We start from the raw sequence: 20,910 nt of genomic DNA, 5'->3' as shown, positions 1-20,910 counted from the left end.
TTCATGTATATTATGGTTGAGCAAGAAGCAACCTAATGTGGCCACTTCTAGTTGTGGGGTTGAGTACAGGGCAGTCTTCACAACTACGGTTGAGTGTGTATGGCTCAGACGCCTTATGGCTGATTTGGATGTTGGACAGGACACTGCCAATACTATCTACACTGACAGTGAGAGCGCATTAGCAGTTGCGAGAAACCCAATTTTTCATGCTCGCACAAATCACAATGAGGTGCATTAGCATTATGTCCAGGAGAGGCTCTCAGCAGGAGAGATCAGCTTGGCTTATGTGCCAACACAGGACAACCTTGCAGATCTTTTCACAAAGGCATTGTCTCGTGAGAAGTTCGAAGATTTCCGCAAAGCTTTGGGCTTACTCCCCTTTGTGGAATGATCATGTCCTCAGGGCATGTCACTTCCCTTTACTCATGTGCCAAATCTCATTCACCACATCACTCCAGGGGGGATTTGTTACCATATACATGTGGTAGTGATGTGTGTGAACACCCTTAGGACCGCCGGGGCATTTTTTCCCTCTCTAGGAGATTTTTTCCTGCGTGCATTGTATATACGCCCATTCATTCTAGGTCTATCTATCTTTCCATTGCACAACAAGTAATACACTCTCTATTGTGTGCCTCGAGCTTCCTTCGTCTTCTCCAAGCTGTGTCCGTTTCCTTGCAACCCTAATTCCAACAAGCCATTGATTCTTTTTGGAAAATGGATCTTGAGTGATCATTGCGTTATTTGACGACAACTTGTTGCAATGATCACCCCTTGTCTTTTTCACTCAATCCATGATACCCCCAAAGCATCGGGCAAATATCATTTAGCCACTAAAAAAGGAAAGTTCCCATAAAGGATTAACATATGAATATTAGGTAAAGATCCAAAAAATTATATCACCCACAATTGGCAGCAAAACCATATCAACGAGCAAGAATCAATCAAAATCAAAATAAAGGTCTAAAACTCGACAACATGCTTGGACATACATCAAGGTATAAACCATCTTAATCCATTTAACATCAATCCAAACCAGTCCACAACTTATCAATTATGAACGGCTAACACATTTCAATGCATAAAGACTATGAATTCGGAGATAGAAAATCAAACTTAAATAACCTCATAACATACTCAAATACACAACCATGAATTGGAATAAAATTTTGATTCCTTCGCATATATCCGAGTTACTAATCCAATATTGATAGAGCATACAATCTAAGACACTCCTTTGGCTCATCCTTGAAGGTTGAGATGTGTGGTCCACTTCTTCTAGTATTTTGTAATTGCAACAATATTTGCATTGTCTTCAACAATCTCAATGACAATCCTTCTTGGTTGTGGTAGAGGTTGATACGGTGGGGGCACCTCTTGGCATCTCCACAGAGGGTCATATCCAAGTGATAGAGATTTGCATCTCACTTTGCCTATCATGGCCCACCCACTTGCTTTAGTCTTCATTGATAAGGGTGACAACTCTTTAAAAAAAAAGGTTTTTTTTTTTTAAAAAAATAACAAGGAAAATGCCTTTATGGTTAAGTTGCCAAGCGCCACTTGAAATACACACGTGAGCTAACAATTACATAAAAAAAAGAAGCGAGGAGAGTGCACTTTGACTTTACAGATGGATTACATTCATTTCACATAGAGATCACGGGGCATGCAATTCACTTGGAGTTGACTTTGGGATCACTTGAAGTTCAAGAGAGGATCACTTGGAATTGTCTTTGCAATGGATCAGTCGACGTTCCCAAGGGACCCCACACGGGAGAGGGATAACTGCTTTGAGTTACCTCCCCCCCCCTCCACTAACTACAATTGCAAAACAATCTTTTTTACCCCCTCTCTTGGCATGCATACATGGAGATTCTCACATCAAATCAATCAATTCAATCCACCATTTTCGATTATCTCCCTCCATGTGGGAGGTACCTTACAATACAATCCCAGATCCAATGGTGGGCATCCCAATCTTGCTCGGTGCCACAACACTAAGTGGCATGGGGTATTTAATGAAGCTTGAAAGATGGGATTGATGTCGTGCAAGGATTTGCACGGATCTCGAGGGGGATGGACAATGCAAAAAATTGGATGGCGTTGAATTTTTCATTCCCTAGCTAAACATAGAATCAACGAACTCCTTGTTGGCAGGCTGATGTGTTAACCATGTGCCCTTGTGGGTTTGGTTGTCCAACACTCTACTTCGCAACATGATAAAGTGAACAAGCGCAAACAAAAGTAAACTCGATCTTCATCAATGCCCGTCGTCATGAAAATCGCGTCTGTGTTGCCCATTGTTGATCCCACGGCTTGGGCTTCATTCAAGACCAGGTGGTTTGCCCAAGCCAAGCCCCTACCCTCGTCTATATGTGATCGTGGTCGGAGTAAGGGGATCTAAGACGGTGTGCTTTTTCGGCGAGACGGGGGGGGCTTTGGGCCGTTGGATCAACACAGCAGGGGGGGGGGGGGGGGGGGGGGGGGGGGGGGGGGCTTTTATAGTACAACCAACACTATCATTTCAAGCAATTGCGATAGGCGGGTTGGATAGGCAGCACGACTCCTGAGTAGAAGGTTTGGGAGTTCGAGTTGCGACGCGACGACGGGAAGCCTAATTAGTTTTGCCTCATAGAGATGGATCAACGGTGGATTGAATCTCTGTCGTAGATCCCTTGACTTTTGCCCGTGGCCTTTGTAGACAAGGAGCCCCCACCCCAAGCCCCCAAGGTTAGGTGCCAATTAGCAATCGATCATGACCTTCAAATCACGGCCTTTAAAATTCTTTGAGTGGACCTGGAATTTGAAATGCAATTTGCGTTCATGAGGTTTTAGGAGTGAGAAAGTGCACGTAGCTATGCTAGGTTTGGCTGCTGCAGGGAGAAGAGTGATGAGATTCGAAAATCGAGCTGGGGTTTAGAGGTGCTTGAGGGCATTTGGGTAGAGAGAGAAGCTTTTTGGATTTTGATGGCGCTGCAAGCTAGCATCAGGCAAGCTGTGCGCCATGGCCCTCGAGTCTTCTCTCCTTTTCTGGGCTTCACAGCAGGTATTCTTACCTTCTCTCTGCTGTGCTTGCCTGCATTTCCTTTGGGTTGTTGCGTATCAAAAGAATGAAGACGTGAAGACTGATCGTCTCCCTGAGATTTATTCTCTCAAAAGGTTCAATGTTTACAGGTCGATCTGGGGGCCTTGCTCTGTGCTTGCGTCATTTCTTTTTGCGACTCTTTGTTTTGGTACATGGGTATGAAAGAGGGTAGAATGTCTAATGCTTGTCACAGTCAACAAGCAACGTCTGGCAGTTGGTCTACCTTCCTATGGAAAACACCATATGTTTGAAGGATACGATGCTGATCGCTGCATATTTTCCTTGTTGTGTGAATTCTATGCCGAGTAAGGAAGTTCTTGGATGCCATGGAGCTCGAGATATACTTTAAAACATTAAATATACTTCATTCATGGAAGAAGCTGAATCTAGCTGGGAGTTAACTGTGTTTGGGTAATCCTTTGCTTTTGTACGTGAACCATCCCCTAAGCTCAATAATGCATCACCATAATGCTCTAGCTGATGTAAGGAATCCATAAGGCCTATAAATATGAGGCCCATCTATTGTACATTGTATCGTAAGTCTTTCATAAGTCAAGTGTAGCTCTTTTCTATATCTCTCTCATTGTGTCCAGCATTCTTCCTCCACCATGAATGCGTAATTCCTCTACTCATCGTGACTCTTAACAATTGGTATGAGAGTCATAAGGAACCCAGGCCTTAATCACCTTTCCTTCTAAAAAGAGTAGTCTGTTATTTTGATGGATAAAGAGATTTCCTTTTAGCTCATCCCTATCTCTCAAAAAAAAAAACAAATTTGGTTTTCTGAATAAGTAACCCTTAAACCCTAAGGGGTGTAACTGGACCCACTCACCCACCTTTAGCTACCTTTTGAATACGGCCTTCATGACGGCAATTGTGAGGAATCCAGTGTTCCATGTTGCACCAAAAACATCAAGGTGCATTATAATTATGTAAGGGAGAGACTCTACATAGGCTCTCTCTCAACCTTTTACTTGGGAAAGCGGAAGCCTAGATACTATCTTCGCTCCCATCTTCCACTCGACAGCCATAGCCATTTGAAGCAAAAAAACCCCTACTTAAACACTCAGGCTGTAGTCTAACATCTCTCTACCCTTCTTTTACTATGGGTGATTTCTCCAGGCACAATCACCAAACAACCCTCACTCTGTATAATCGGCCCCCGTGAGATATTGGGGCACGAGTAGCTTTGTGAGGACCAGGCAGAGAGATGACAAACCTTCTTGATGTTAGCCGCGTTCCAACTGGTGCTCGATTTGGTCACATGTTGTTTGTAATGGATGTGGTTGTAGTTACATTGGGTACTCACGTTCGATTGGTGTTTGTTTTCCTTCGTCCCGAGGCATCTTGTTCTCTAGATGGTTTGGACCCTGTTTTGTGCAGTGGGATCCTCGGAAAAGGTGAATTGAATGACAATCAAGTTTGGAATTACGAGTAAGTGTCATAGGTTTGGACACTCCAAGGGAGAAATCAATAGCAACACTCGAAGAGAAACTATAAATAATTGAACTGAACTTGAGTAGAGGGGGAGAAAAGAGGAGAGTTGACACAGAACGATGGAGTTTTGTCCGTAAGTGCACTGGCCGCAAAGACCGATACCCTTCGGGTGTTTCTTTTTTAATGCTTTGCCAAAGGTACAATTCCGTGAGGGTCCAGTTCTCTTGAAGACTGCGTCCATATGCCCCCTAGAGACTGGCCTCAAGGGCTTCTATAAATAGTACAAGGGATGCCCAAAAGCACTTGCTTTAACAGCTCTTGCATCCAAAAGAAAATGCTCCCAAAAGCATGCACCAAACTGCCAATAAATTAGTCAACACAATTTGCAAAAATCCATACAGCTTGCCATGTTAGCCTGTCAGCGCAAAATGCGGAAATGTTACAGGCTTGGACACTCCAAGCGAGAAATCAATAGCAACACAAGTACAAATCTACAAAGAACTGAACTGTATATATATATATATATATATATATATATATATATTTATTCTTCTTCTTCTTCTTCTTCTTCTTCTATATATATATAGATAGATAGATAGAGAGAGAGAGAGAAGAAGAAGAAGAAGAAGAAGAAGACCTGTTATTCAAGAGGAAAATGGCATAACCAATCTACCGCACTTGGGTGATAGAAAGGTTATACCATTTTCCTCTTTTTATGGTCGTCATTTCGCTCCCCACCTTCTTTGATGGCCCGCACTTGTTCCTTAATTGTGTTAAGGTCTTCAATTACTGAGGGTTGAAACTTGAAGCTCTCCCTCTTCGAGGACGTTCTGCGATCGCACCTCTGCAAGCTCTTTCTTGAGTAGTGCGATTTCCTCCTCTTGGGCCTTCACACGATCCTCGAGTGTATGTATCGTGCTTTCCTGTGCTGCCGCGCGCTCGTCGAGTGCGTTAATAGTACCTAGGAGATGGCGGTTGATCTTGCCGATGGACTCGCTCATTTCTTGTTTGTATTTTTGAATGGCATCCTCCATAGGGTCATCCTTGGCATTTTGTTTTCTCATGATTGAATGAAGGCCGCAACAGGAGAGGGAGAGAGATAGAGAAGTGAACTTTTTTTTTTCTTTTTTTCCTTCTCTGTCTCTCTCTACGCTCGTAGACTTTCTCTCTCCTCGGTTTTTTCCCCCCTCTCTCTACGTCTTCTCTCTCTACTTTTCTCTCTCTACGCTTTCCACCTCTCTCTATGCTTGAACAAAGTCTACTTTCTCTCTCTACGCACTGGCAATTTCTCTCTCTATGCACTACTAGTTTCTCTCTCTACGTGCTTCTTTCTCTCTCTGCACTTGCAGTTTCTCTCTCTACGCAACGGGGGCGGGGGGGAAGGGGGAAGGGAGCGCTGGGCAGCAGGGGAGGGGGGAAGAGAGTGCGGCAGGGCACGCAAGCGAGAGAGTGAGCAGAGCGCGGCAGGGCAGGACAACAACGAGCAGAGCGGGAGCAGGGCGAGAGCAGGGGGGTGCAAAGTAGAGCTCACGAGCAGGGCAGGGCAATGACCAGCAGAGCGGGGTGCACAGAGAGAGAGAGAGAGAGAGAGAGAGAGAGAGAGAGAGAGAGAGAGAGAGAGAGAGAGAGAGAGAGAGAGAGATCTTAGACATGCGATTGAGGCCCAACTTGATCCTACATGATGCTTTTGCACCGCGCGGAGCCGCGACAACTCACCCGCATCCAGCATCACCATGAAACGCATTTTGATAGGTCACGACAGGTTAAACGTTTCGGGCCTTGAAACGTTTTGCTCACCAAGTGAAACACAAGCCGTTTCACTAACAACAAGTTACCATAGTTTTAGTTTCAAAGTCGCTAAACGCACATTTCGGTCTTACGTTTCACTGTGCTCTCATTTTAGACTGAAACGTTTCGTAGTGAAACACCGCGTTTCAGGGTGAAACGTTTCCGCCTTGAAATGTTTTGCGGTTACGTTGCCCGCATCAAGCTAAAAGTGACGACCGACGGTTTCTTGGACGGACCCTCCACGAGCCGCAACAAAGGGGACTCAAGTTAGCGGAACGCGAGCCTCCCAAGCCTACGCGCTCAAGTTGCGGGGACTTGGTCTCTCCGTGAAGGTTCCACCTTGAGTGTCTCGAGCACACCCGTAACACTTGGCATTGGAGTCAACTTCTTGTCCTGCAACGGTGGGGACTCATCAGTAATGTATGCAAGATCTACTGTCGTTGAAGGTACGAGCTAGCGATGCAAACACACTGGGTCATCGAGAAGGTGACTGGGGTTGCAGAGTGACGCGACTCTACGAAAAGAGGGACTCCCAACAACAAATGCTTAGCTGAAGGTGCTCATGGAATGCAAGCAAGATGGTGCCCATGAGAGGTAACCGAGTTGGTTGACGACATCAACTCACTTTTTCTTCGGTGAGGGCTCCAGGTGAGGAGTCCCTGTAGCAAACTGCTGACGTGTCGAAACCCTAATTTTGCTGAAACCCTAACCCTAAAACCAAAAACACTAATTCTGCCCGAAACCCTAATTGTGTTGAAACCCTAACCCTAAAATAAAAAACCCTAATTTTTCCCAAAACCCTAACGCTAAAATCAGAAACCCTAACCTAACCCTAACCCTGATTTGCTGATGTGGCGGGCTGTACGGACACTAGCGCGATTTACAAAAAGCTGATAGTTTTTGGCATTGCTTTTTGGACTGGGAGCTTTTGAGTTTTGAAGGCTTTTCACTGTAATTGCTTTTTAAGCCCAGGGCCTTTAAATATGAGGGAAGGGCTCATTCTCTGGCATGCTTCTTGGAGAAGGTGCAGAGTGTCGAGTACCGGCTTGTACTGTGTTGATGCAATATAAAGAAATACCGAAAGGGGCGCCAAGGTTTGGGGCCAATACTCTCTGGGGCAGAATTCCGCCACTCCGTGTCGCGTGTCGTCTCTCTCTCTCTCTCTCTCTCTCTAAGTTCAGTTGTTATTGAAGTGCTAAAAGTCTGTTTAGTCTGTTCTTTTCTATTGGCACGTGGTGCGCGTCTTGTGATAGTGGTATCAAAGCATCAGGCGTGTGCTTTTCTGAAAGCATACCGGTCCTACATAAGAGCAGACAGAACTATTGAAATTATTATGCGAGGAATTATACCCGGACTCATTAGCCACTCCCACCCTTACTTCATCGCGCATCGGGCGCGCTCCCGTCTTCACCGCTCATGTCTTATAGGGCGTAAGCCAATTAAGATCACTTGCAAGAGAAGGATCCAGATTTGTTTCAAGTCACTGTTTTTCTCAGAATCAGTGCCATGCAGATGTTGATGTTTATAGCCTACCAAGCAACATACTCCAAGTACTTGGCAAGCTTTCAAGGAAAAAAAATAAAATTGCGTGAAGTTGAATGGTTTCTGACATCTTCCTTCAGAGTGCAACTTCTGGCAGAGTGGGGTATCCTGAAATGCTTGCCATGGAAACCCTAGCAGATTATAACTTGAAATTTCTCAACATCTCTCAGTAGATGTCTCTTCACGAGCGGATGACCTTGGAGGTTTAGTGCGATTGCTATCTTGGGACTACCATCGCCGCCAAAGCATCATATCAAAAGTACTTTAACCCAAAAGCATCTGATGCCAAAACCCAACGCTAAAGCTGCTATGTCATCGGCCCAACGCAAATCTCGAAAATCCGTACTGCTTGCCATGTCAGCATGTCAACGCGATTTACGAAAATCCCTCCCAAAGTCCAAGCTCTTGTCTTTTAGGGTTTTGGGCCCCACGACCAGTGCTTCATAAGTTCTTCAAGTTGGTCGGCTCAATTTCTCGTCCTTTCTGCCGTTTCTCTTGGAGTTGGTCATGCCATGTCATCACTTTGTGACACTCTTCCCCCCTTACACATATGGTAATGCCCCACTAGTTGGGCTCCTCAGATGACCATGTATAGTCTTGTGGATTTTTTTGCATTTGGCAAGAGTCGGTACGTAGTGTACGGTACGGTTTAGGTACGTACGGAACGTACTTCCGTAATGAACCAACCTTTAGGTACGTGATAGGTACGTACCATTTGTAAAAAAAGACAATTACACTAAATTTAAGTTCACAGACCTTTCAAAATTCAGCCTCATTAACAATGCAATGCTTAAAATGAACATATTGATCAAAAAACTTAATGACTCAAGATTCAATACTCAATGAGAAAACCAATGACCATAAATCATAAGACCAAATAACAACTACAAAGTTCAAACATCATGTCCATGGCATTAGCCAGAAGTGGGCATATACCATACAAACTGAATCAAGATCCAAAACAAAGTACTGTGAAATACTACAATGCCATAATAACAATAAAAGTCTGCTGCAGCCTGTCCTCCAAAGCATGAAGTCACCAGTGTGCACTAAGACGTGCGGCCTCAAAAGTCTGTGTCAGATGCGGAAGATGAATCGTCGGTAGAGAGCAAGCCCCCATCATCAAGGACATTGCCCTCCTCATCAAACTCAGGGTCAGGCTCAGCATATGTCAACTCTGGTACAAGCACCTCTGCACCACAAGCCTCCTCAGGCATATCAGCAATCTCTGCATGGATGAGCCGGACAGCTTCATTCGCTCGCCTGCGAATGGAGCGAATAGGAAGCTTCCCCCTACGAATACTCTCGTCTCACAGTGTCTGGATCTCCTCCCACCGTGCGTAGAGGAAGGCTAAGAGCTCGTGCACGTGATCTAGTCACACGACGATCCACGCTCTCGAGCTCTCTATGCAGCTCTCTAAGAATCTGCTCCTGCTCGTCTCTAATCTGTCGGTCCACCTCCTCTGGTCTAGGATCATCTACGATTTTCAGCTCTGTCGCATCAACCTGTTGAAGAGTAAAATAAAGTTAAACTGACTTATTTATGGCATATGCTTGCAGGTTGAGTTTACAGTGGCCAACATCAAGGTAATTACCTGTTTGGGTTGCCCCAAAGAATGGTAACTCCGCACAAGCCTCATGTTGGCTCTGCAATACACCAACTTCTCCAACTGAGAAGTGCTAAGGCGATTTCGAATCTTCGTGTGTATGAGAGAGTAAGCACTCCAATTGCGCTCACATGCTCCAGCCGAGCAATCCTGCTCAGTGATCAAGCAAGAGCGCAATCATCAGCAAGAGAGTGACAAGTGTCAAGTAATATAAAGATGAAGTTAGAAGTTTAAAATGATATATACAATGTAATCATGGATGGCAGTTTCCTAACCTGGGAAAGGATACGAAGAGCAATGCGTGAGAGGTTGGGAAGACCAACTCTCCCATACGAGTGCCACCACGTCAAAGGATACTTTGTGGCTTCCTTCCTCAAAGAAACTGCTCTCGTGAAAGAAGCGCCAATGCCATTCATGTAGTTGGTGAATTCCTTGTCTATCCCAAGCTGATCATCCTCTGAAAACATGAGCCCAACATACTCTGATTGTTTTGTGCTAAGCAAGGTATCACTCCATAGCTCTGGCGACCTGTAGAGAGGATGAAGCATGGCAGCCATCGCATGTATGGGACGGCTCATGAAAGTCCAGCGGCTCTCAACACATCCCAATAAATCTGATCGGCTGAAATATCAAAACAACTTGTCAATACAAGTTAACTGTTATAACTTAGACTTGATGGTTAAAATAGACAAGTTACAACCATTAGAACATGAGGAACCCTTACCGATCAATAGTCAACAGATCGCATTTGGAAACGTGGTCTTTCATCTGCATAAACAGATGATAGACTAGTCCCAAGGTCGATCCCTCCATATCCGTCAATCGAAGGAGGACGTAGACTGGCTTGAGTGCCACTGAAAGAGCGTGCACTTCCTGCCAAAAGCTCTCATCAAGGATCCGCCTCTGCAAGTATTTTGTAGATTCATCCTGCGATCTTGACATGCCTCGCCATTTTGGATCCACCACTGTCTGTAGTAGTGGATCTCTAAGTTTGTAGAGCCTCTGTAAAACCAAGTAAATGTAGGCAAACCTGGTTTTTGAAGGTCGAACCATATCCAAAGTGCTATGGCTGCGGAAGATAGCAAGAGCCTGATGTTTCTTGCGAAAGAATGTGGTGACCTTGACTACATCTGCAACTATGGGCTGCACCCATGAAAGTTTGCCAATATCCTCCATGAGCAAATCCAAACAATGTGCAGCACATGGAGTCCACACTATGCCAGGAAAATGTTGCTCCACCATAAATCCCATTGCCTTGCAATTAGCTGCATTATCTGTCACCACCTGCACAACATTCTCCTTGCCAACCTCCTCTATGGCTGTTTTGATGTGACCAAAAATAAACTCAGCCGTGATCTTTTCCCCTAGTTTTCCTGCATTCACAGCACTCAAGAAATAGGTGCCCAAAGCAGAAGACACAAGAATATTGATTATGTGTCGTCTGCATATGTCTGCCCAACCATCTGAGATAATGGTGCATCCAAACTCCTTCCATCCAGCTTTCACAGGCGTAAGCGCCTTGTCAATTAAGGCCTTTTGTTCATCTAACATAGTGGTGCGCATCTTTGTGTAATCAAGACCTGTCCATGTCTCAGTAGGCCCCACCTGTGCAATGGCTTTTACCATTCTTTTCCACTAATCTGCGCGCAAAACATTGAAAGATATGTTGCACTCAATAAGAGTGCGACATATCTCCATCTCTGCCACCCTCTGACGCTCTTTCACCCAAGCCTGAGAAGAGATGCGACTATGCAAAGTGGTCTGCGTTGATGTTTCAGATGTACCTTTTTCACGTGGCAAGGAATCCTCACCTTCACCACCAACACGTGCTCTCTTCCTGGAAGTAGGGGGTTGCATGGAGGCCGAACCTCCTCCAACCTCTGTCTCCGCACCTAAAGACTCCAGCTCTCCAACAAAAGCATCATGTAAAGCATCCTGTGTGCTGGGAGCACCTCTCAAAGCAGGAGCACCAACAGGAAAATACTCTTGAATAAGCTGCTCCCTCAAAGGTGGTGGTATTTTCTCACATGCACCAATCTGGTCAGTGCACCCGATGCCTGTCAAGTACTTTTTGACTCGCGTAATAGTGTTGGTGTATTGGTCCCCACAATACTTGCATTGCCATAAGCGTGTACCAGAACCTTGCTGAAAAGTGGTCGTGATGATCCTCAAAACATTGGTGTGGAGCGACCAGTTGGGGTTGGTTTTACGCGGCATAATGAATCCTGCACATTGCAAATGCAAAAGAGTGCACGCACATGAGAAGTACGGAGTGCGAGAGAAGAGTACGGAGTGCATGGCGGCAGAAGCAGTACCTTTTCACGCGCGTAGCTCGGCTCTGCAGGACTCTGTGCACTGCTCTGCAGACTTCTCTGTAACAGAACAGAGACTCTTTTGCTACAATGGTCGATTAAAAAAGCCTAAGGCTTCCCCCCTTCACACTAATAAGCCTAACTGGAAGCGCTCCCTAGCGGAATTTGTCCGAGCAAAAAACACCCAAATTTTTTTTTATGCCGTATTGTACCGTACGGTACGTACTGTACCGTACCGTACGGTTGTACCGTACGGAAAGGTACCGTACGTACGTACGGATTCTACTATGCTACACTCGGCTTAGACAGGAGCCCTTCAAGCTAAAGACATGTGGCGAAGGCCCACATCCGGTTCAAAAGAAGAGCCAACATCTATGCAGGGTAAACAACCAAGAGTAGACACCCTTTATTAGGATCGCAGCGGATCCAAAGCAAGGGAAACCATGAAGACCCGAGATGAATGATTCTCAAATTTGCCTTTGGCAAGCCACCGAAGCTGGATTTGTGAAGAACAAGCCGAAGTTCTTCAAGAGCGGAAGATCCAAATCGAGCAACCAAGGCTCAAATAAAGACGAGTCTTCAAGCAGGTTAGCAAGGATAGAGGTAGACTAGCCATCTTCTTCTAGTCGAGTTGCCTTCTTCAAGTCTTGCCCTCAAGTTTTCAAGACTCATATCCGAACACCAAGGTTCAAAAGAGTCCCTCAATTTTAGGCTTTGTGAAAAAAAGGACGAATTTTTACGTACCTAAAAACTCAATCCATTCTGTACTATGTACCTAACGTACCGAATTTGTACCGAACACTACGTACCTAACTACCTTGCTACAAGGGCACTTGAGTAAGTGCTTCAAGAAGAAAAATTAAGGGCCAAATCTTCTGGAGCTCTGGTATATGGCTCGCCAATTAAGCCAAAGGATCGACTTCAACAAGTACCTACTCCCCATGGAATAGTGAAGATTGGAAAATCTTTTCGATAGGTCTTACAAAACTGCCTGGCAATTAGCCAAGCTTCACCACAAAGTGGACCTTTGTCGCCATTCAGGAAGGAACTGGACGAAGACATCCAATCAGCTTAACAAGAAGAAAGTGGGAATCAACGTGACTTGGTTCTCGCACTCGAAGACGAGGGCTGCATCGCCAAGGTAGCTCAAGTAACTTCTGGAGCACACAGGTTCCCTCGGCATAGATCAACGCAACAAGTGGTCTATGCCCATTTTTGTAAATTCTTCCTATTAGCCCCTTGCTAAGGTACGAGGCGGCCTTGGTACTCACCACTCGCGATTGCCATCTGGCTATGCACGGCTGTTGTGGGTTAATAAACACTGCCATTAAAGGTAAGACCACCGAGAGCAACCACATTTCTGCACAAGGAGATGCACGTAGGTCTACACCTTCCAATGCATTAACTGAGGAGAGTCCAACCCTAAAAATGCCACTCTCGGGGACGAAAGCTTTCTAGGGAGGGTTGTATGTTAGGCCTCGATTGAGTCCGGGCTTTAGGGTGATGGCCAACGTCGGATCTCGGCATACAATGGCACAGGTCCGTGGTGCGCATGACGGTTCTGGGTGGGGACGACGGACGATAGTACACTGAACTTTGTGTTGAGAACTTGAGGTATGCTCATGTGTGTGGTGTGTGTGTTGGGTTTGGGAGCATATGTTAGTACCTAGTTCTATACCCACTATTGGGCACTGACGACGTTAGTGGGGATGTGGTGGTATTTAGTCAAAACTATGCATGATGGAGTTGATGGTTATATTGTCTTGTGGGTGACTACCATGGGTCTATACCTTGCACTTTCCTTTAAGGGTGAATCTGGGCTTATCTTGGATTCATCTAGGTATACTTAGTCTTGACCCAATGATTTCTCCTCAATCCACTGTCTTGGGACGTTGCGGGTGCGTGGTTGGGTTTGAGAGGTCTTGATAACGCCTCCGATTCTCAACGGGTAGTTCGTCTCACACAGGGACTCCGAGAGAGAGAGAGAGAGAGAGAGAGAGAGAGAGAGAGAGAGAGAGAGTCTATTTTATTTAACTTGTTTTCCTTGAAACTCTTGAAAAGGTGCAAGTGGACATTGCATGGCCAATGTGAAACGACTGCAATCAAACGGGTTTCTCACATTGGGAATTTAGGTTGGTTAGTCGGGGACGGATCGAGCCAGTTAGCACTGAATTTTGATGAGTATGGAAGCTTGTGTGCGCCTAAATGTAATTTGGGCCACTCGACAAGTCACTGACAACTTTATAAGTTGGGAGGGGTTAGGAAATTGAACCATAAGGGGCATAGTGGACACATGGTTGAAGGAGAGCCACATGCCAGCCAATTCAGCATCCCAGAAGCATATGCCTAGCGTGGGGGTGCCCAAGAGAGAGAGAGAGGGGGTTGCTTTTAGTGGATTTTTTGTAGCTTTAATGGAAAGATTGCCTTCTTCCTTGTCTCATGTAAGGCGATGATTTTGCTCTTGTACATCTCCTGTCACCGGCTTGGACACTCCAAGTGAGAAGTCAATAGCAACACATGAACATATGTCACAAACTTCAAAATCACTAAACTTTGAGAGAGAGAGAGAGAGAGAGAGAGAGAGAGAGAGAGAGAGAGAGAGAGAGAGAGAGAGAGACAGAGAGAGAGAGAGAGACGGCATGACGGAGTCCCGCGCCTAGAAGCACTGGCCCGGAAGACTTGCGCCCCTTTTGGTATTTCTTTATTATTGATCACATCAAGGTACAACTCCCGAGAGTCCTGTGCTCTCAGACTCTACGAGCGGCAAGGTTGTTTCAAAACGTACATACTAATCCGTTCTGTATCGTATGGTAGTACTGTACAATCTGCATGGTATGGATCAATCCGTACAAGTCTCTCTCCCCCCCCCCCCCCCCCCCCCCCCCCCTTCCCCAAACCCAATTTTTGGGGGAGATTAGGCCATCTGGTTGCTTCGTGGGGGTTTTCGAGCCATTCCGTACACTTTTGGGCACATAAATAGAGATGTCTTCAAATGTCTATAAAGCTTATGCATCTTGTTTTTAATTGGAAATATCCTAGTAAGTTTCGTAAATTGAGGTTCCCTACAGTATGTACATATCCGCCACGTACAATACGTTTTGAACCACCTTGGTGTCTAGATGCTCTGTAGAGTGAAGGGGCTCTTTTATTCTTACAAGGGATGCCCAAAAGCAGAGCCCCAAAAGCATCATATCAAAAGTACTTTAACCAAAAAGCATCTGATGCCAAAACCCAACGCTAAAGCTACTATGTCATCGGCCCAACGCAAATCTCGAAAATCCGTACTGCTTGCCATGTCAGCATGTCAACGCGATTTACGAAAATCCCTCCCAAAGTCCAAGCTCTTGTCTTTTAGGGTTTTGGGCCCCACGACCAGTGCTTCATAAGTTCTTCAAGTTGGTCGGCTCAATTTCTCGTCCTTTCTGCCGTTTCTCTTGGAGTTGGTCATGCCATGTCATCACTTTGTGACACTCTTCCCCCCTTACACATATGGTAATGCCCCACTAGTTGGGCTCCTCAGATGACCATGTACAGTCTTGTGGATTTTTTTGCATTTGGCAAGAGTCTTTTGAACAGGAACCGGATTAGCTAGTCGCACAGTTCCATCGCGACAGATTGCGAAACAGGAGAGTTTTCTCGCGTGAAAACTCGTCCTTTTTTTTTTTGAAGTGTCCCATTGCATGCAAGAGCTCGTGAAACTCATAAACGTGTTTGCTCCATTCAAAATGATCCAAAACAGAAAATTATTGGGGCATACATGGTGTCGGTCTTCGTGTGCGCAGTGACATTCTAGTTGCTGGACGCATCTATGTTCTCTCTTCTTCTCAATTTTTTGTGTGAAATTAACAAGTAATTGAATTAGTACCGCCTTGCACTAGGTATTGGCCGTTTTCATGGTTCCATCGTCGGGATAATCACTTTTGTTTTAAAAAAGTGCAGCGTAGTTTGTTGTGGGTGAAAGCAACACAAAGCATATCATTATGACAGAGAAGAAAGATGAGATAATTGAAGAGGGATCTTCCTCACATGGCACGGAGAAAGTTCCTTCAACTCTTCAAGAAGAGGAGAGGTTGTTTAAAGCTGAAGTGCTTAGTTGCATGGAAATTTTTCAGCAGTTGTTCAAGAACCCAAGGATGCAAGAGTTCTCACAGGCTCCTACACAGGTTTTAAAACTCAACTGCTTAGTTGCAAGGAAAATTTTTCAGTAGTTGGTCAAGAATCCAAGGATGCAGGAGTCTATACAGGTTTTATAGACTCCTACAAAGGGTTAATTGGATTTGACACAAAGCACGCGTGAGGCGTTGTAGGAAAAGGAGATTTCTCATGCACAAAGGTCTTTTGATGCTCAAGGGAAAGCCCCTGTGATTGAGAAACCAACGGTGCCATTGATCCAAAGCAATCTGCTTCACTTGGACAGGAACTGTTTGTGAATGGTCAGGGGAGTAATGAACAGGCTATGCGTCAAACCCTTCTATTACCTACTTCATATCATGGCTATTTTGGAGGTGGTTCAATGTTTCAAGCTATGGTTGAAACTTCCACAGGTTTGTAAGGATATATGCTAGGGAATGTGTTTGGAATCAGGCATGGTTAACCCTATATATGGGAACATAGGTGTCCAACCAGGTTTTTAGGGGTGCCTATGGACATTTTCAAATGCTTGGAACACAGTTTGGTATGGCTGGTTTTTCACAGCCATATGCCCAAAATGCATATATGACAAGTAAAATAGGTGATGCGAGTGTTGAAATGGTCAATCATGGAGCACCGCTTTTACGGGCATGTGTTTATGACAATTTGACTCCTTTTAGAGTCAGCCTAAGGATTAAAAGGAAGGTGGACAGACAGTGAAGTTTGAAATTTTCAAGGGAACAAAGTATCAATTGAAGGCTTGGACCATCATACAACAATTTGACCTTGATACAACTTATGTTGGAGGAAACTTCACAGAGTCTTCAAAGATACGTAAGGTTGCCACTTTCTTGAAAGGAATTGCACTTCAATGGTGGATCACATTGTTGAATCAAGGTTAAGCACCGATAACATGGGTCTAGTTTAAACAGCTTTTCACACCTGCGTGGCTTACAAACACTTTTGAAGTGGATGTGATGACAGCATGACACGACTTAAATGCGGCAAACCGTGCGAACCTTGTAGAGTACAATAAGCAGTTTTCGGCTGCACCATTGCCAGTAAGCTTCTACAGGTTTGTGCCATTGTCAGAATAGATTGGGAAGTACTGTTGTGGATTGCCCAAGGAAATGAGGGACTATTGCATAGACTATTGTCATGAATATGGCAATTGATTGAGAATGCGACAGTGGCCAGTAATTTGTTGAAAGGAAATTTTGGTGGATTTAAGGGCAACAAGAGAGTCCCACGGCAAACAATTTTCAGCCAAGGTTAAAGTCATAACAAAGCCTCCCACAAAGAAACCCTCCATTGATGAAGTTGACAAGTCCAAGAAACAGTTTAAACCTTCTTTCGGGCGAGAACAAGGATGTAAAAGGCATTTTCTGGCAAATCCTTTGAAGAAAGGAAAGCTCTAAGAGAAGCCAAGAATGCTTCGTTTGTGAATAGGAGTGACATGTTGCAAATGAATGCCCACAAAGGAAGTCTTAGGATAAGGATGACAAGTTAGAGCATAAAGGAAAGAAGCCAAAAGCCCATTGTAGGACTTGTCCCAGATTTGGTTGGTGATCAACCAAAGACAGATGCCACGGAATTGTGTAGAGCTTGGGGCAAAGTTAGGGACCAAACAACATTGGTTTTCTTTGATCCAGAAGCCCATGCAAATCTCATATCACCAGCGTTGGCATCTATGTTGGGCATTCGTGCGGAGGCGATGGGCATGACGGGTGAAGTAGGTTTGGCATGTCCAGGTCATTCAGAACGTGTTACTCCCATTTTGGGGAAGCTTAGTCATGTGGATGCGGAAGAGTTTCATATTATGCCACTTGAGGGTTGTGATGTGTTGTAATGTGCAGCGGAAGTGATTGATGGTGAATGTTGAGCTAGGGGTTGAACCTCCCTCTGTCCGGAGTTTGTCGAGTTGGTCATGCCTCGTCACCACTTTGTGACAGCATTAGCATTCCTCTCATTTGTCTTGCCTTGTGAGCCGAAGCATTAGCCTCACCACTTGCCTTTCGTCTAATTTCCTCATTGAGAATAGAACCCTTTACTCCATCAAAGGTAAGGTTTGGGTTATTAGACAATGAAACCACCCATAAGCAAGAAAATGGCCTTTAACTTATCATCAAAAGCTGGCAAACGAGAGTCTTGCAACTCGAAAAGAATCCTTGTAAAGGCACCAATGTGCTCAGCTACCGACTTTGCAGTATCCAATTGCATATGCATCAATTTACGCGTCAAGTGCGTCTGGTTCTTTGACGTCCTGTTTTCATAAGTGGCCTTGAGCTTTTCCCGCACAGCATAGGCAGTGCCAAGACCCTTGAGGTCTACCAAAATTTCATCCGAAACAACCATTTTTACATACACAATAGCCTTCTTATTTAGATGAAGCCACACCTCATCTGTTATAGCTACAGGCTTTACATCTTGCAATGCACGATCGCAATCTTTTAAGAAAAGAATGCCTTGTATTTTCTCTTCTCATAAATTGAATCCAGTGCCTTTGAATCTCTTGATTTCGAAGAGATTCTTCACGTCCGAAGAGGAGGAGACCATATTATCACTTTTGTGCACAAAATGCAGAATATCGTATTTCTGTAAAATTTTTTAGAAATTGATAATTTGCTGTAGTGGAGTGCGTACGCGCAGGTGGAGTGGAGAGAGACAAAGAGAGGCATTGCGAGTGCTAGCGTTAGCTGTAGGAAGAAGCTACGATATCAAAAAGATCTAAAAACTCAAATGATGAGGTTTTTGGGACTCTTTGTATTAAAATGGGCCATTTGGCCACTTTGACAATGTGAAACCTTTAAAAATAGTCAAAGTGCCCAAAGGCCAATAAATGAAGTAAAATGCTTGTACATGCCCAAAATGGTGGGCTAAAAATATACAAAAAAATATATTTGTGAGCTCTCAATGAGAGCTACACAGTGGAAACCGTTCGGAGGTGTTGTGGGCGTTTACCCCAACAATTTTGGCCTCTTGAAGACGTTAACATATCATTTCATTTTCATTTCTCTCCCCTCCCCCGAAAACCCGCATGTTCCCTTGTCACCACATCTTCCTTTGCATTTTTGACAACCTCCACAAATGGTGCTCCTATGAGAATTGATGAACCAAATACGCCTAAAGGAAGAGTATGGGTATCCACATACTCAGACATAAGGTGGTGAATTGTTTATGAGTTTCATGATAGGTGATCCAGGGATAAGGAAGACATACGCAGCCAGCACTTGACGACATTCATAAGTAGCCTAGGGCTAGTAGATAATGGTGGTCAAATTGTTGATGATATGGAAATCTTTAAACGGTTTTCAGCCATATAAATGAGTTTATTGGACTGTCCGGATCTGGAAGTTTTCTGTTGTAAAGATGGGTGTTTCAAGTCCATTCATTGTGTATCCCGCTTGATTGATGTTAATGAAGAATCCTATGTACACTGCTCTATGCAGATTAGTGATGATTCATGTATTCCTCTTGGGCTAGTCCTCTCTTTGTAGGAGGCAAGAGAACTTTTTACTTTTAGGAGTCGAAGCAGGAGTCAAAGCCTTCTGTCGGAGCGTATGGAGATGTGCTTATCAAAATTTTCTCCTTGGCTAAGATGTGTTTTATAATAACCTGGGACGTGTTCCAGATAATCGGATGGGGCTAAAAGCGGACCTTGTTTTCACAAGAGAGGTTCAAAACAAGGGGGCAAGTCTGGGACGGTGTTGGGATTAGGGGGATTGAGAAATAGTTGGCACAAGAAGCCCAAAAATGGGTGTCTTGCATTACTATGATGTTCTGGCTGCTTGCTAGTTCAGATTGACAAATTCCAAAATGCTATTTAGCATCAATCGTGCAGAGAGATAAATGCAATTATTATGGGAGATAAGCCATTCATCTCTCAGAAAACAGATGTACAGAGGATTTTTTTTCTTTTATCAATTTCCTCTAGAATGTGCAGCACATTGAAATTGTCTGGTGCATGCTTGTTACTTCAGTTGCTTGCTCATGCATTGATCTGTGCTGGTATAACTGGTTAACAAACTAATTTCTTGCATTTGATGTACTTAGAGCGAGGACATGTGGCTTTACAGGTAGTTTGGATCCTGGAGATCGATCTGGATATTTTAAGGAACGGTATGAAAGAATGCAGCTTTACTCCACTATAGCTCCAGCTGACTATGAGAGGCGGAACTATGCTAAAGACGTAAACCAATACACAGATGTGCTGTACAATCTGAACAATGCTAATAGGTGCTTCTAGTGCATTTCTTTCGGTCTGATGTTTCCAAATGGAGCACATCAATCACCATATTGTAATGTTTGCATCCCTTTACTGTAAGACTAGTAAGTTAGCTCTGTTGATCACCTATAATTGAATGTCTTACAGGCCTTTCCTACTGCGTGATGTGTACGATGATATGATTTTGGATGGGATCCAGCCACATTCAGATACCTTTGTACCATTGCTAGTGGGTTGTATGAAGGGGTCCCGTTTGCAAGACGCATTTTATTTTTACGATGAGATGAAGTGCATGGGATATGTTCCTGATGTAAGTCTTGTCCTATATTATTTGGCATTGTAAATTAGCAAATGGTTAGACATTGTTTCTGCTCAAATGATTGAAGTGATTAGACCCTTAATTACTCTCAGAAGGATGGCTCTTAAAGAAGTGGTAATAATGGTTGTTTTTTCCAACATGTTGATGCTAACTGAGTCGTAATTAGTCTCTGTATATATGCAATTTCTGTATTTCTTCTGACATTCATGTCAACATTCATATGTGTTTATGAATATTGATCTATAAAAGTGTGTGTTGTGTATGTGTATCTTTTCACAAGAGCACGTACTAGCCATATGTTAATGCCCATGATTGAGGATCGCAAGGATGTACGTCCTTGCATTGTCTGCTTCTGTAGCATCCCCAAAGAATTGAATATGACCTCTAGACTTGAACAAGTAAGCTGGAGCAATTACCTGAAGCTCTGTCATCTGACCATGTCAAAGTGCAGCGGAAGGTGGGTA

At 44.3% G+C, this 20,910-nt stretch overlaps 1 protein-coding gene and 1 pseudogene across 3 annotated transcripts in view; one reads left to right on the top strand and one right to left on the bottom strand.

Moving 5' to 3' along the window:
• The first annotated feature begins 2,820 nt into the window (after positions 1-2,820).
• The window catches only part of LOC147456077 (pentatricopeptide repeat-containing protein At4g35850, mitochondrial-like), a 67,852-nt gene continuing 49,762 nt past the window's right edge, over positions 2,821-20,910 (top strand). For 2 of the 3 annotated variants that reach the window (XR_015188427.1, XM_086514644.1), the window contains exons 1-3: positions 2,821-3,046; positions 19,979-20,138; positions 20,275-20,437. Coding sequence is in view for 2 of the 3 variants with exons in the window: in XM_086514644.1 (XP_086370770.1) it covers positions 2,968-3,046; positions 19,979-20,138; positions 20,275-20,437 (402 nt within the window). In the remaining variant the exon portion in view is untranslated. Of the gene's footprint in view, positions 3,047-19,955; positions 20,139-20,274; positions 20,438-20,910 lie in introns of all 3 variants that reach the window. The other variant, XM_086514645.1, reaches the window with a different exon arrangement.
• LOC147456078 (uncharacterized) lies at positions 8,696-10,825 on the bottom strand (annotated as a pseudogene).

The sequence above is a fragment of the Adiantum capillus-veneris genome, chromosome 6, assembly GCF_014529385.1.
Source record: "Adiantum capillus-veneris isolate H3 chromosome 6, ASM1452938v2, whole genome shotgun sequence".
Lineage (NCBI taxonomy): Eukaryota > Viridiplantae > Streptophyta > Polypodiopsida > Polypodiales > Pteridaceae > Adiantum > Adiantum capillus-veneris.
The sequence above is the reverse complement of the archived record's forward strand: the minus strand, read 5'-3'. Positions and strand labels throughout refer to the sequence as shown.